The 14,107-nt window shown below is 44.7% G+C and overlaps 1 protein-coding gene across 1 annotated transcript in view; it reads right to left on the bottom strand.

The window, feature by feature from the left end:
- LOC130405057 (serine/threonine-protein kinase 32C-like) overlaps positions 1–14,107 on the bottom strand; it is a 62,488-nt gene that overhangs the window by 12,171 nt on the left and 36,210 nt on the right. The window contains exons 3-4 of the mRNA XM_056610016.1: positions 11,481–11,632; positions 3,926–4,099 (exon numbers count right to left, since the gene is read on the bottom strand). Of these exons, the coding sequence (XP_056465991.1) occupies positions 3,926–4,099; positions 11,481–11,632 (326 nt within the window). The remainder of the gene's footprint in view (positions 1–3,925; positions 4,100–11,480; positions 11,633–14,107) is intronic.

Here is a 14,107-nt window from a genome sequence, read left to right as displayed (position 1 = left end):
CCAACCTGTTTACACAATGAAGATGACAACAGAAAATGCACACACACCCACCCACCCATACACAAACTCAAGGCGAGGTTTAGGACAAAGGATTGTTCTTGTTTTTTGGAGCATCTGCAATGTTAAATATGCCGTCTACTGGGACCCACGGTCCCACCCAGACTTATTTACTGAACTGCACACTGACACGTTGTGCCGAGCTCAGCATCTTTCAGGGAGAACAGTGGACGCCAAATCCCGATCGCCCCGGCTGGAGGGAGATGGATGGTGTTGCTTTTGCCTCGGGCCGCAGGAGGCCTATTTTTAGATGCACCACATAGAATCAACGGGAAAAAAAAAACAACAACAGGAGAAACAAGGATGCCTGCACGCTGCGATTCCAGCCTCACGCCCCTGACCCCTTAGACCAACGGAACCCGCGCTCAGGGTGATGAAGGCAGCAATAGACAACTGACCACCCTCCACCCTTGGCAAGGAGCGACTCTAGACTAAAGGCGAACCCACTCCGTAATCACCACGCTGTACACCAGCACCTCCCCCTCGCCCCCCATGAGCAGCGCTCATCCAGGAGAGCCCCCCGCACACACACTGCCATCGCCGTTCATCAGCCCACGGAAGACACTATTCGTGCTGTTAATATCTCCACCTCAAATATGCCTGTTTGTGTGTGTGTGTCTCTGTGCGAGAGTGTGAGTGTGTGTATGTGTGAATGAGTGAGTGAGTGAGTGAGTGAGTGAGTGAGTGAGTGAGTGAGTGAGTGAGTGAGTGAGTGAGTGAGTGAGTGAGTGAGTGAGTGAGTGAGTGAGTGAGTGTGTGCGTGTGTGCGTGAGTCTGTGTTTGTCTCTGTGTGAGTGTGAGTTTGTGTGTTTGTGAGTTTGAGTGTGTGAGTGTGAGTGATTGTGTGTGATTGTGTGTGTGTTTGCGCGCGCCATCCTAGTGGCAAACTAAATAATGGCATCGTCCCTCTGGCCTGGCCACAGGGGGGAAGAAGAGTGAGGAGGGAGAGGAGGAGATAGGGAGGTCTGATGAAGGCTCATTTGTAGCTCCACTGGAGGTCATCCATCTCTGGGGGCCTGGGGGGTGGGAGGCTGGGTACTGACCAATGGAAAGCCGATTGCTTTATAAGCTTAGTCTTCCATGAGTCATCGGAGTCTGTGTTTTACATACGAGTTGAGAAGTATTCAAGTGAGCACCGCCTCATTATGGAAACGATGTCGTCAAAGAACATGAAATAGGCTCACCACAACTTTCAGAGACTATATTTTTGTTGAATGTCACTTTGTGCTGGTGCATTATTGAGTCCCTACTCGATGTTCCTTTTGTAGTGCGTTGTTGCGTTCCCTTTCATGCTGCTGAACAAGGCAGAGAGCTTCACAATCGTTGAAATCGTTAACATAATAAGGTAGATAAGTAGACCGCCGGAGCAGACCCAGAGGCGTGCTAAACCTTTTCAATATCCACTGTTTATATAATTATGTGCCCAGACTATAGAAACCCAAGCCATCAGCTCCATTACCAGAGCACATTCCCTGTCACGTTGTCATTTGGCTTTTTTTCCTCAATTCAAATGTATTTATTTATTCCTCGGGGGCATTGATCATTTGCCCTCCCGCCGACCGGAGGCAGGGAGCAGACCGTAATGTCGTCTCCAGAGTAAGTGGGGTTAATTGTGTCACTCTGCTGCACTTCGATTCCTCACAGTGCCGCTGCTATCCAGGCCGTGCCCCCCTGCGGCGGGGGGGCGACCTGTAGAGTGGAGGCACGGTGAGCTCCCTCTCCCTGGCGTCTGTGTGGAAATGTGTCTTGGTGCATTCTAATGCTTGGCTTGCGACCGAAGCCACCTAGTCGATGACAAGCTCAAAGAGCTCAGCGTCAGTGTTGCAATGCATTCCCTATGGGACAGATGTTGGTGCTAAGCTGGCGTCAACGCCACCCCGAGCTCTGCAAGTCCCACACTCAGCTGGCCCAAGCGCAAAGCTGGGAGGAGCATACTAATGCATAGCTCAGAGTTTAAATATGTTCAACTTTTCGTTTTATTCGCTTCACCAATGTGTTCGCTGTTCACCAATCATGTCTCAATCTGATTCTGTTGGTGCTGTTAAGGAAAATGACAATATGCCCACGAAGTTGTTATCCACAGAATCCTGGCAATGTGCATAGAGTTGTTCAACAGAATGGCTTGCCCATCTCTAGATCATGATGGTTGTGACAGCTTTGGCTTCGCCCTCACTCACGGAGAGCCTTGTCACAGGTGTTCCTGTGAAGGCCGAGGTCACCTGCCTGCTTTTCTTGATGACCTCTCCTTCTCTGACTAGCATGAATAGTTGCCTGAGCACCTGATGCACTGGCAGCTTTGTGGAGTTGGTGGTGGTGTCCTGAATAATCCCTATATAATGAAGCCCCAAGAGTGGCTCAGAGAGAATGAGTTTGCATATCTTAAAAATGCACTTGTACTCGTTTTCAGCAGAATATTTGTTTTTATACTCATATTAAAAGTTTCAACATTAGGAGTGGTGTTTTTCCAATTTGGTCCAGTTCATCCCACTAATTGGGGTGTATTGGACGTTCAAAATCCACATCCCTCCCAAATCTATTATTCATAAATACGCCACTATACCAGAAAGTAATAGAAAACAAAAAAAAACAAGGCAGAAAAACAAGTACTTTCAGAATATCTGCAGTAATTAACCTGAGATGCCGTCAGTGCAGAATCAGCGCAGTCCAGAGCCTAGACAGGCACTTAAAACCCTGAGCCTAGCTCTAGAGCCCTGCTCTGACTTATCATGGACTTATCATTGTAAAATGACCTTGGAGGAAATTTATTTTGTGTTTGCATATTTCTAATTTGATTGAATCAATGTTCAGTATAATACCTCTAAAATGTTTGAGAGGTATTTGAAATCAGGCATTTAATGTTATGGGAATCACAGCAGGTGTTTACATATTATTATATTGTACTTAATCAATGGTAAGCAACGTTATACTACCCCTTCAATGTTTGAGAGGTGTTTGATACAATGCAATTTATATGATGGGAATCACTGCAGTTGTTTGTTATTTTATTGAATTTATTCAGCGTTTAACGTAAAGCATACTCTTAAAACTAAATGTATCATTGTTGTTTTTATTAAATATATATTTAATCGACATCAATCAATGTAATCATTTTTCCTTTTTTTCTTATCATGTTAACAATTTTGGCCGTATCGTCCATTCTAGCTAAAACCATGGGAATCAAACTACTGTTGGCTGTAAATATTTTCTACTCATGAATTAAAAATGAGGATTTGAAATCCAGGACATACATTTTTACATGACATACGTACTGTCTATATTTAGAGTGTAGCAGATAAATCTAGGCATCTTGAATCTCAACAGTTATTACGCAGATTCTACACAAGATCTTCATAAAGCCCACATGGTTATTATGGTCTGCACGGTGAACGCTGCACGGTGCCTGTCCTCAACGGCTTAGAATCATTCACCAAGATGCAAAATAAAGTCTTTCATTTTGTTATTGAAGAAGATAATGGGGTTTTCTGTCAGAATAATGGACTGCAAGAAAAATAAACAGCTTTTTATGTGCCATGGTTTAGTGGTTCAATCTTTTTAGGAGAGCGCCAGACTACGACGATTTCCAATTGCATTTAGGATGGTGAAGTGCATCAATTAACAATTTAAAGTGAATCCGAAGGTATTGGTTCTGAGGTTGACATTTGATAGCGAGAAGTACCCAGAGTAGAGCGCGGTGGCACGTCACAAAAAATCGGGGAGAAAATCTCTCACGGCCACACTCCGAGGCTAATTCACTAAAAGATAAACGAAAACCTAGGTCTCTGACACCACTTGAAAACAGTGGTTGAAAATCCCTTCCCAACTCCCCACCCGTAGCAGGTGCACTGGTGCTATGCTATGGTCAGCGCACCTGTGAATGATGTGCTGGTTCTGCAGGTAGTCCAGCGCCAGGGTCATCTCGCAGAGGTAGAGTCTGACGGCGTCCTCGGTGAACTGCACGTTCTGCTGGAGGTGGTAGCGCAGGTCCCCCCCCAAAAGCAGGTCCACCACCATGAACATGTCCTCCTCGTCCTGGAACGAGTACCTGGGCGGGGGGGGGAGAGGGGTCGGGGGGGGGACGGTGTTAATACGGGCATCTTTCAAGAGGATGGACACGCACATACAGTAAAACACACACATACAAACACGCACACTAAAGCTAGACTAGACACACACAAGCCGTATGAACACAAGCCTTGGACGGAGGAGACAGCCAATCATAAAGAAGATAGACCAATACAAATACATGTGCTGTATACAGATATACTGACGGTGCTGAGGGTGCAAGGCCAGCAGACATGCAACGCATACAGATAACACACATGCACCACAGGCATAAAGCCTGTTAACCCTGACCCCGTGCTTTAAGTCCCTGATCCCCATCATACACATGCTAACAACATGTTGCGGCTTGCCTCCTGGAGTCTTTCAATCAGGGATTCTTGTGCATCACACTCATGGGTACATGCCAATGTATTCAAGCTTTGGTTTGAATGTTTGCATGTTTTTGTGTGTGATTTTGTGTCTGTGCAAAACGGATCAATAACATTTTCTAGATTTTTTAAGCATTTACCAAAGCAGGTAAGTCTATTTGAATCAGGGGTATCATTTACAAAACAGATAAATGTTAACGAACAACACAATGTGGCTTCTCCCGAGACTTTACCCAATCTGGTATCCATCAGGAGGAGTAATCAAGCAAATCAAATGAAAAACACAGCCTGGTAATGAATTAGAGTGCTGCAGTGCTTCTCTGAAACCATCAAACCACGCAGTTACCGAGAATATTCACCTCACAATGGGATTCGATATCTCATCAGAGAAACATAACAAAGCCAGAACCCCTTTCTAATAGGCCCTCCGACACACAGGGATATGATACTCGATACTGAGCGGCCGCAAGAATCAAACCAACCCCTTGTGAGTTCCCTCCACCTGGCCCGGTTTAATCTGCCTCTCAATGAGCCTACACCTTTCACTCTCTTCATTAAAGCGTTGTCTGCTACCGGTTTCATCCTCCGCCTCTCCAGGCACAGTGTTGAACTCGAAGGACGAGACGCGTGCCTCTGTGTGCGTCTCGTTGTGTGATTGGCTCGGTTGAGGTGCAATTTCCTGCCGCTCTATTGTGTTGTGCTCCAAGTGCGAAATAGGGAAGATGTTTGGCGCATGGTGAAAATCATCTCTTGTGAAGATTGGTTTCACTGCGGCGCAAAAAACTAATTTGTTGCGCGATCAGGTATCCCAAATTCGCCTCCCTCGTGAACACACAGATGAATTAATAGAATGTACCAGCTTTGAAATAGATGATACCAAAGTCCCACGGCAATCAACTGTTCTTCTCTTTGTGAGAGAAATAGAAAGAGAGAGAGTGAGAGAGAGAGAATACTTAAGAATGACAGCAATGACTCTGCAAAAAGCCTGAGCCCTAAACGGCTTGGTCTTCACAAAATGTAAGCATACATCCCCCCACAAAATCCCTTTTTTATTTCCTCTGACGTTTCGATTCAAGGAAGAAACAGCCCTGTCCAATCTATTCAAGATTCCAATGGTGATAAATGAAAGAACAACGTGATCTGATCCTGGACACCAAACTTCAGATAGATCCCACTCAAATCTCATTTTGCATCTCAATTTGTTATTCTGGAGACATGTTGAGCATTGTCTGAAATGGCGGCTTTGCTCGTCTGCGTTTTGGGCCCATTCCCACCACAGATTGGATTCCCTTCCATATCGCAAAGAGGGAAAGTGATTGAAACACCAAACAGTGGAGAGGCTAGTCGAGAGCATCAGGCTGTCACATCCCACCTTGCTGGCGACAGAGGTGATGGGGGAATGTCAGACAACAGGGTCCGACAACTAGGACGCCTCAGAGCTCTAGCTGTGACAGGCCCTGTCACCCCGCGAAACTCTCGCCAAGGACGGATAGAGACAGGACGGATGCATAGAGCACTAGAACAGATTGGATGGAAACCGATGCTGGCAGATCTCTGGAACTAGCGTGTGAGAACTGCTGTTGTGAGGGTGTGTTTGCTGTACCGTGAGTCCAGAGGAAACAGGGAGGTCTATAGAACATCCCTAACCAGCGGAGTGATCGGTGGCTTCATCAAGGGAAGGGGTGGGATACCTATGAAGATACGGCTCTAACAGTCAGCGCTCCCACTTCAAACTCGCTCTGCACATTGATCGTTCCATCTACACTCCCTTTGATTTATCACACCTAAGCTTTTCATTATGGGCTTTATTGCTGGCGAAGTGTCATATGAATAGTGGGAGTTTGGAGCTGTTTTAGGCCAGCGATGGGAGGGAGTGCGGGGATTTGGCTGGGCGGCACGTGGCGCGTGGAAGTACTGGAGTGAAGTTGGGACAGTCACAGCACCAAGAGAGAGCCACCAGCCAGGCTGAAATAATGAGGCCATAATGACGAATGAGCTCAGGAAGGCAGCGGAGGGAGGGAGGGAGTGAGGGAGAGCAGGAGTGAGGGGGACAAGAAAGAGAGCATGAACGAAGTTTAGAGGAGAAAGGGAGAAAGAAAGAGGGAAAAAAATACGAGAGAATGGAGAGGGGATTTTGTTTTACCTTACTTGCTCTGAAAAGTTTTGGCTGTCCCATATAGACCTGATGTTAAGGGAAATGGCTCTGTGAGTGTGTGTGTCATTCATGAGATACCGGCACCTCCTCTAAGGACAAACCAAACAGTGCTGTAATAAAAACTGCTGTCACACAACCCCCAGCATCGCCACCTACATCCCTTTTCTGTGGCCCCTAACAGGGCAACTAGAGTTCCTGTCTGCCATTGGCCTATTTTCACAAGGTCCCTAGAAGGAGTTTGGTCCCAAAGGCCAATGCAACACTGCTTTTTTATCTGACTCAAGTGTTTAGGGCTTTAATGTGGGGAATACAAATTACAGACATACACAAGCAAATTAGTGAGCTAGTCAGTAAATTACTTCTGCTTTTCTTCATTAATCTATTTTGATTAGCACCCAAGGGTAAATGTATCCCCTTGCTTTCTTTCTTTCCTTTAAGCCGCTTTAAGGAGCTCGAGACACCACACTCCCAGTGCCAGTGACTTGGGAAGCCTTTGGGTATAGTCCCATATTTGTTTCATGCATTGCACTTCTTAGTATCTTTTTCATATGGATTTTAATGATCATCATATCAAGTGCAACCCCCCCGCATGGATTGGTATGCATGGCCTTATTTGTTCCACTGTTTCCCAAGGCCTTGTTCCATTCAGGCCTGAAATCCATATTCCTAATGGAAGCCCAGTGGGACCCAGCCCAGCACAGCCTCATCATTTGGTTTGTCCAGGCGGGGTTGACTCACACACTGTTTGGCAACCAATCATAAATGTGGCTATTCATTTCAGATCATTTAAGCCCTTTGCCTTTTGGCAAGGCAACCATATGTATGGTTTTCCTGTTCCAAGGATAGGAAACCTTTTTATATTTAGATATGTTCGGCTATGGTGGTAAACTATGTTAAAGGAGCAGCGTGTAGGATTAAGTGGCATCTAGTGGTCAACTGGCAGCTTGCAAACATGTGAATACTAGGATTAACCAGGACCCTTGTTGGTATTGTGTATGTCGAGATGCAAGTCAGCTATGTTTCTTTTTTAAACTCCACCACGATCCTGCTGTACCAAAATTGGCTAGTTGGTGAGCAACTGACATCCATTATATTCCAGATGTGTGTTAAGAGGCTCCTATAGCTGTATCTTTGTTTGGTACAACCTTAGTTATGACATACAAACTGCCCTTGCTAGCTAATTTACTCCAATAGTGCCCCTAAACGAAAATTCCAAAAGTTTGGATTTTGTTTTCATGCTCACATACTTGAGCTGTGCCCTTAGAATTGAGAGCAAAGTTAGTGGCTGCTCTTTAGGCAGTGTGTTAATCCAAAAATCTTGATAGCAACATTTCAATCAGCTTTAGCATTCCGTGTTTGCACGCTTCTGTGCATGCTTACGGAATTAGAAACTGAGAGGCAGTTAAAATTCTTGCGTTTTCAATGTACTGGTCATGAGCACGGTGTTTAATTTTGGAACGAACCGCCGATTTTTTATAGTTTTGTCCCACCGGTTGCAATGCACTGGCTACGCGGGAAAAATGTGAAATTGGCATTCAGTTCAGTTTTCTACATACACTTATACAACTGGGACAGTCTTCAACTTAATTTCGATTCAGAAGTGAACGCTCCCCCCTTCCCCCATCCTACTCTTAAACTGTTAACTAACTAAATGTGAACTCAGAACTCCCACAATCTTGCGCATAATAATGTTCTGTTATGTTTTGTATCATGCTCTGTTGGCTGTTTTGTGCTATGCTGATTGTCTTATACTACGAGTTGAAGGCAAAGCCTGAGGCGAAGGCATTGTGCTCTTAATGACCTCTGCTCTTTAGAGGCCAAGCAATCAATTTGACAGGCCCAACCAGAGGCTATAATCACTCAATAATTTCCAGCGATACTTCACTAGAGTGCACTGTTGGCCATCGCTGCGTGTCAGAGAGACGGAGAGATACGGCTGGACGGTGACCTCACGGTTACATCGCCAAGGAAAAGCAGACTTCTAATCACATGTCAGAAATCCTTCCATGGGATTTCGGCAGATTTGCTGCGGGTTTGGAAATGACATGTTCATTTTCATCCGTTCCCACACGTAATCCCTTTTCAGCCAGACACACAACCTCTCCACAAACTTCCTTATATGCTCTTTTTCTTTGGCATCATAATAGATTTGTCGAATTTGTCTGTTTGACACCTGAAGTTCCTTCCCCCATCCATCCAGAGCGAATGTAGGCATTATCATGCTTCCTGATGATTAAAGAAACTTCACTGAAGCAGGGGCTGGAACAATGTAGTCTGAAAAAGGTTTGGGGCGGTGTCATGAAAGTACAGTCTGGTTTCAACAAGCTCAAAAAGGAGCTACGCTGCACTACGTGAGGAGAGACAGAGAGGAACCTTACAAATCCTCTTAGCCTGCACAGCTGTTTTTTTCCTTTCTTGAGAAAACTAATCAATGGCAAATCCCTTCTCAGCACCGACATCCTCTTCATCCCGGCCTCATCATCTCAGAGTGGGGAGGTCTCTCTGCTCCCTGATAGCAGGTATTATCACTTATACAAGGGCTGTTTTGATGCATTTTCTCACAGAGTCTCCTTTCATCTTTGTTTTGATCCCTGTCGGCGCTGTAATCAATGACTCTGCTCTGAGGACGCCAGACCTAAGTAAGGCATTCTCCAGAGCGGCCTCTTTTGTGGCTTACATAGAGAGACTATAGGCGTTTCCCAGCATCCCCAAGATGCTCCAGCTCAGGTTCATCAATAGCTACGATGCTCAAATGCCAACTTTCAGACTTCATAAGAGCTATTTGACAAGCCAGTGGATGCTGCCAACTTGGGAAACCTGTTTAACAGTGTGCACGTTCAGCCCACCAATTAGGGGCTCCCACTTGTGATACAGTGAGGAAGACAATGGGACGATGAAGGGAAATTCTCATCAATCCCATCTATTACGCGATAAGCCGGGACATCGCATCAACGGGCACACTAAATGAAACCAACGTTGCCTTGATGTAATTGAGTGCACCGCACAATAACGTAGTCATGCACACACGCGCACGGTGACTGAAGCAGAAATAATGAGCGTTGCTTTTCAATCAATTTATTCCATTCTTCCTTAATCAGATAGAGGAAAAAAACTTTCCACCACACCACCGCGTCCTAGCCCATAGGGCTGAGAAGATCATCTACACAAAGCTCCAAGATAGATAATCCAGATTCACAGCATGGGAACAAAGATACTCTTATAAATCTGGTCAGCCTCTGCCTGCAACTTGGCAAAGAATTAGTACAAAACATGATGGATAAAATCCAGCCTGGAAATGTCTCCATCTTGATTTCCCCCCCGTGTTTTCCTATGATTCCAAGCTTGCAATAGAACAGCAAGCACATTGTGTGAAACCATGGCAGGTTCTGGATCTATTGTGTCATGTACACTGTTCAGTTTTTCCTGCAATGCAGAGAGACAGCCACCCTGTCACTTTACCCCGTCATACCAGACACCAACAACTGTGATTCGATTCCCATATCCCATTGGATCCCGGAAGATATTTCTCTTTTTTTGTGGGAAGCCTGGCCCTAATGTCCAAGGCAAACACACCCCACCCGGCCAACTCTACTCACAACTGTGTTTTCACACAGCAATGAGAGGGTCAGCTATGTTCAAACATAGCTGGCCCTGAGGAAAAGGTAAAATGCACACACAAGATAATCAACTGGAGTCTGCTTGAATGATATCCAAATAAAGGACAGACAAATATTAACTTGTTAAAGAGTCAACAGCTGCTGGTATTGCCTGGTATGAGATATACTTTTCTAGTATTTTCCACATTATCACAATGTGTGAATTTTGAAAAGGCGCAATGTATTATTTGGAAGACACAGAGGAAATATGAAAGTTGTGAACCTTGTTGCCAAGCTGCTATGGTGCTGCTTAGTTTCCCAGTCACTAGACGTCTGTCTGAGAGAGGCACGGTTCAGGAGGCAAGGCAAACACTGAAAAAAAGGTCTTGAAAAATGACAATTGCAGAGCGAAAGCACAGGCCGACACACATGTGTATTCTATTTCAATATGAAAGGGAATACACTTGATCTAGCCATCTGATCTAGAAGTCACTTGAATGTTTAAAGTAGCTCACATTTCAGGTTAGAAGCAAGCTTTAACTATTACACCCTAGATATAACGCTATAAATTACTAAATCTAGGGCTTTATGACTTCCGAAAAGCACGCCTTCCCAGGTCCAGCTGCCTCTTCTCGTGACTATATTTATCACGGCACTTGATAACAAACATGTTTCTGCGGTAATCACTCCACCACAGAGTTACCGACATGCGATATCATTCAACCAGTTACAAGGGACTAAAGTGCCTCAGTCTAACACGATGTGAATGCCCCACTGAGTCAGCAATAGCCAACAGAAACATGTGCTAATGCACAGGAGGGGTGTTGAATAATAAAGAGGTGGCTTCCGTTGGCTGGCTGAGGCCCAGTAATTATCCACTGTGTTTTTCATGGATTGTGCTGGGTGAATATGGGAATTGTATCTAAATGTAAAATGTATGTTTCTGGAAAGGGTCTCTCCATTTTCACCACAATAGTAGCAGCTGGGATTCTGGGACAACTGTGGTTTGTTTTCCCGGAATCGGAAAGGGCCTGAGAAACAGTTTAGTCATTTGTTTCCAAATGAGCAAATAAGTAAACAAACAAATAACGTACGTTAAGAGGACAGCGCCGTCTCAAGGTAAACACAGACACAAAACACAAACACAAACAAACAAGCACAGGCAAAGCAGGCGACCGACACACAGGCCGTGCATACCACACAAAAGTGTATTAATAAAGTGGAAAAAAACAGGATAGTCACCAGAGATTTACTAAAAAAACATGTTCAATTTCCTGAAGGATCTCAAGCTCTCTAAAGACGTTTCGGACCTCATCTCTCTCTATGCACTGCTGCTTGTTCATGTACTTCATGGCGTACATCTTCTCCGTGTCTCTCTTTTGCACAATGCAAACCTGCAGCAAGGACAGAAGAACAGAGAGGGGAGAGGGAGAGAAAAGAGCGATGAGAAATAAAGACAAGGTAAGACAAAAATGGGGGTAAGATGTTAGTCTTGGAATCTTTGTTGTAGATACATATGAACGGTGTGAACACATATACACATTTACATTGAGGGCATTTAGATTTACACGTCTGCAACCATTACAGAATGGTTGTGACAGTGGGAGATGGCCTCCATTAACGATCCCGCTGCTAGTGCAATAGGGGTCCCCAATATAGCCCCTGCTGTGTGAGGGATGAGCAGACGTTATGGTAATGCCATGGCAGTCACGTGCTTTGAGTGTGCCACAGGTTTCAGCTCCATGAACTCCAGTCTGGCTGATATCTTCAGATGTACAGAAAAGAACAGGATTCAACCAGATATGCGTTGATCATCACTGTTTTGGGAAGCACACCCTATACTGTTGATGGATTTTTAGGACACTGAACAATAAAACATAAAAACATGATTTTAGGTGTTTTTTTACTCTTCTGGCAGAAACCACACACGTTAACAAATCATCTCTTTATTGGTCCTTTTCAAAGTGTTTGTTTTGGGCTTAAATTATCTTAAAGGTAAGCTGTAGTGGAGGACACTAGTGAGGTTACAATAATCATTATTGTAATGTCCAGGCCTAACCAGTCATTGTGATGTGACTGCATATTCACTGATACTAATGTGTCCGCGTGAATCCTGCCGCTGAGACACACAAGTAGCTATTTGTTTTACGTCTTTTTCAAATGGGATTCTGTCAAAGCTCACCTTTTCAGTTCGCTGACTAAAGGTCGGACGGACGCAAATGTCAGCATTAGTTTATAGCCATAGTCAGAGGAATAACATGTGCATTGTGTTGACAGGCATACAGTGAACACCCCATGGAACCTACAATATACCCGCCACACACGGAGAACAAACACAGTTGTCGCTCACCACACTGATTATGGCTCTGCTCCGTTTATGTACCATGGCACAGGAAGCACGCCATTGACCTTACCGGGGTGTCATAATGTCGGTCGCTACGCACCACCTAGGTGGCTGCCACACTCCACGTAAGTGGTGTTTATTGGGCTCCTCCAGACAAGGACACAGGGTGACGATGTTGAAAGCCGGTTTATTGTAGACATTTGCAGACGATGATATGTGAGCTGTTGCTCAATGTTGTCGTGCAGGAGGTCTCTCCCTGAGAGTGTGTGTGTGTGGTGATTGCTGGTTTAACAACAGGTGTGCAGCCCCAACCAGCCTCAGCGTCCAATCACTCTTGAAACACCTGCATACCTAGTATGTTAATGTTGGGCCCTACACTTCCTATCCTTAAGTGCACTTAGGTGCGTTAAACATCAATGAGTGAGTTAATGAGCTGTGGGGTGCAAGCGTCATATGTCGATTGTTAACAAGTTATGAGATCAAAGATAATAAATAAACGTTGCATAATTGCTAATTGTAAGCAATCAAAAGAAACTTAAGTAAAGCAAAAAAGTGCAGAGAAGAGCCCCAACATTATGAAGGCAACTGTGTTCAGTGGCCCTCCCCTGTATGGACAAGAGCACCTGCCTCCATCAAAGGATGGATGGATGGATGCGGAAAAACCCCATCAGCTAACTGAATTAAACATCACTGTGAGGGACATTGTGACCCCAAAAGAGAAATCCATCATTCATTACTTAATTCATTCTTTGTTTTAACAGAATGAAAGAATGTGAATTGAGTGAGAGTACTGAGGAGCAGTAGCAGCAGCACAGTTGAGCGGTTTAAACTGGGTCACCGAGAGTGATGTAGGACTCAGTGAGCCCACATCCTGCTTTAATTGTGCTGATAGTTTCCCCTTTAAGCGCAGAAAACTGAATTGAGCTCTTGGCAGCCTTCCCTTCTTTAAGCCATTACTCTCTGTCTCTTTCTCTCGCTCTCTTACAATTTTTTTGGTTCACTTTCTCTCTCGCCCGCCATGATCCACCACAAATTCAGCTTTGGACTTTTTCGATCCGTTTCATAACATTGTTGCCCAATGGGGCATTGATTGGACCTTGCTGACGAAGACCATTCTCGTTCACACAGCAGTGTAGTTTAAGGTTCGTAGGACAGAAAGTACGGATACATTTCAGCCCTACATATCTTCTCCAAATAATGATCGTTAAACCCGGGGTATATTTAATCATTCACCCCATGTTAACGATTGATAATAACCTGAGGTTCATTGCACTGTAATTATTCCATATTATGAGATTATAAAATGTACAATACATAATATATCCAACCAGCTCGTGCTGTGATGAGCACTGCAGCATATCACATCACCATCATTCAATATATTATAGGCTGTATATGATATTTACAGGAAAATATTGAATTATCACTGAGCTCTAGCTTGCAGCATTTCCTGAAACTGGGTTGTACTCCTTCTTGATGTGAATGTCTCTTACTCCCATCTTTCACTGCTCCTGTCCACACACAC

This window comes from Gadus chalcogrammus, chromosome 15 (assembly GCF_026213295.1).
Source record: "Gadus chalcogrammus isolate NIFS_2021 chromosome 15, NIFS_Gcha_1.0, whole genome shotgun sequence".
NCBI lineage: Eukaryota > Metazoa > Chordata > Actinopteri > Gadiformes > Gadidae > Gadus > Gadus chalcogrammus.
This window is presented reverse-complemented; position numbering and strand designations above follow the sequence as displayed.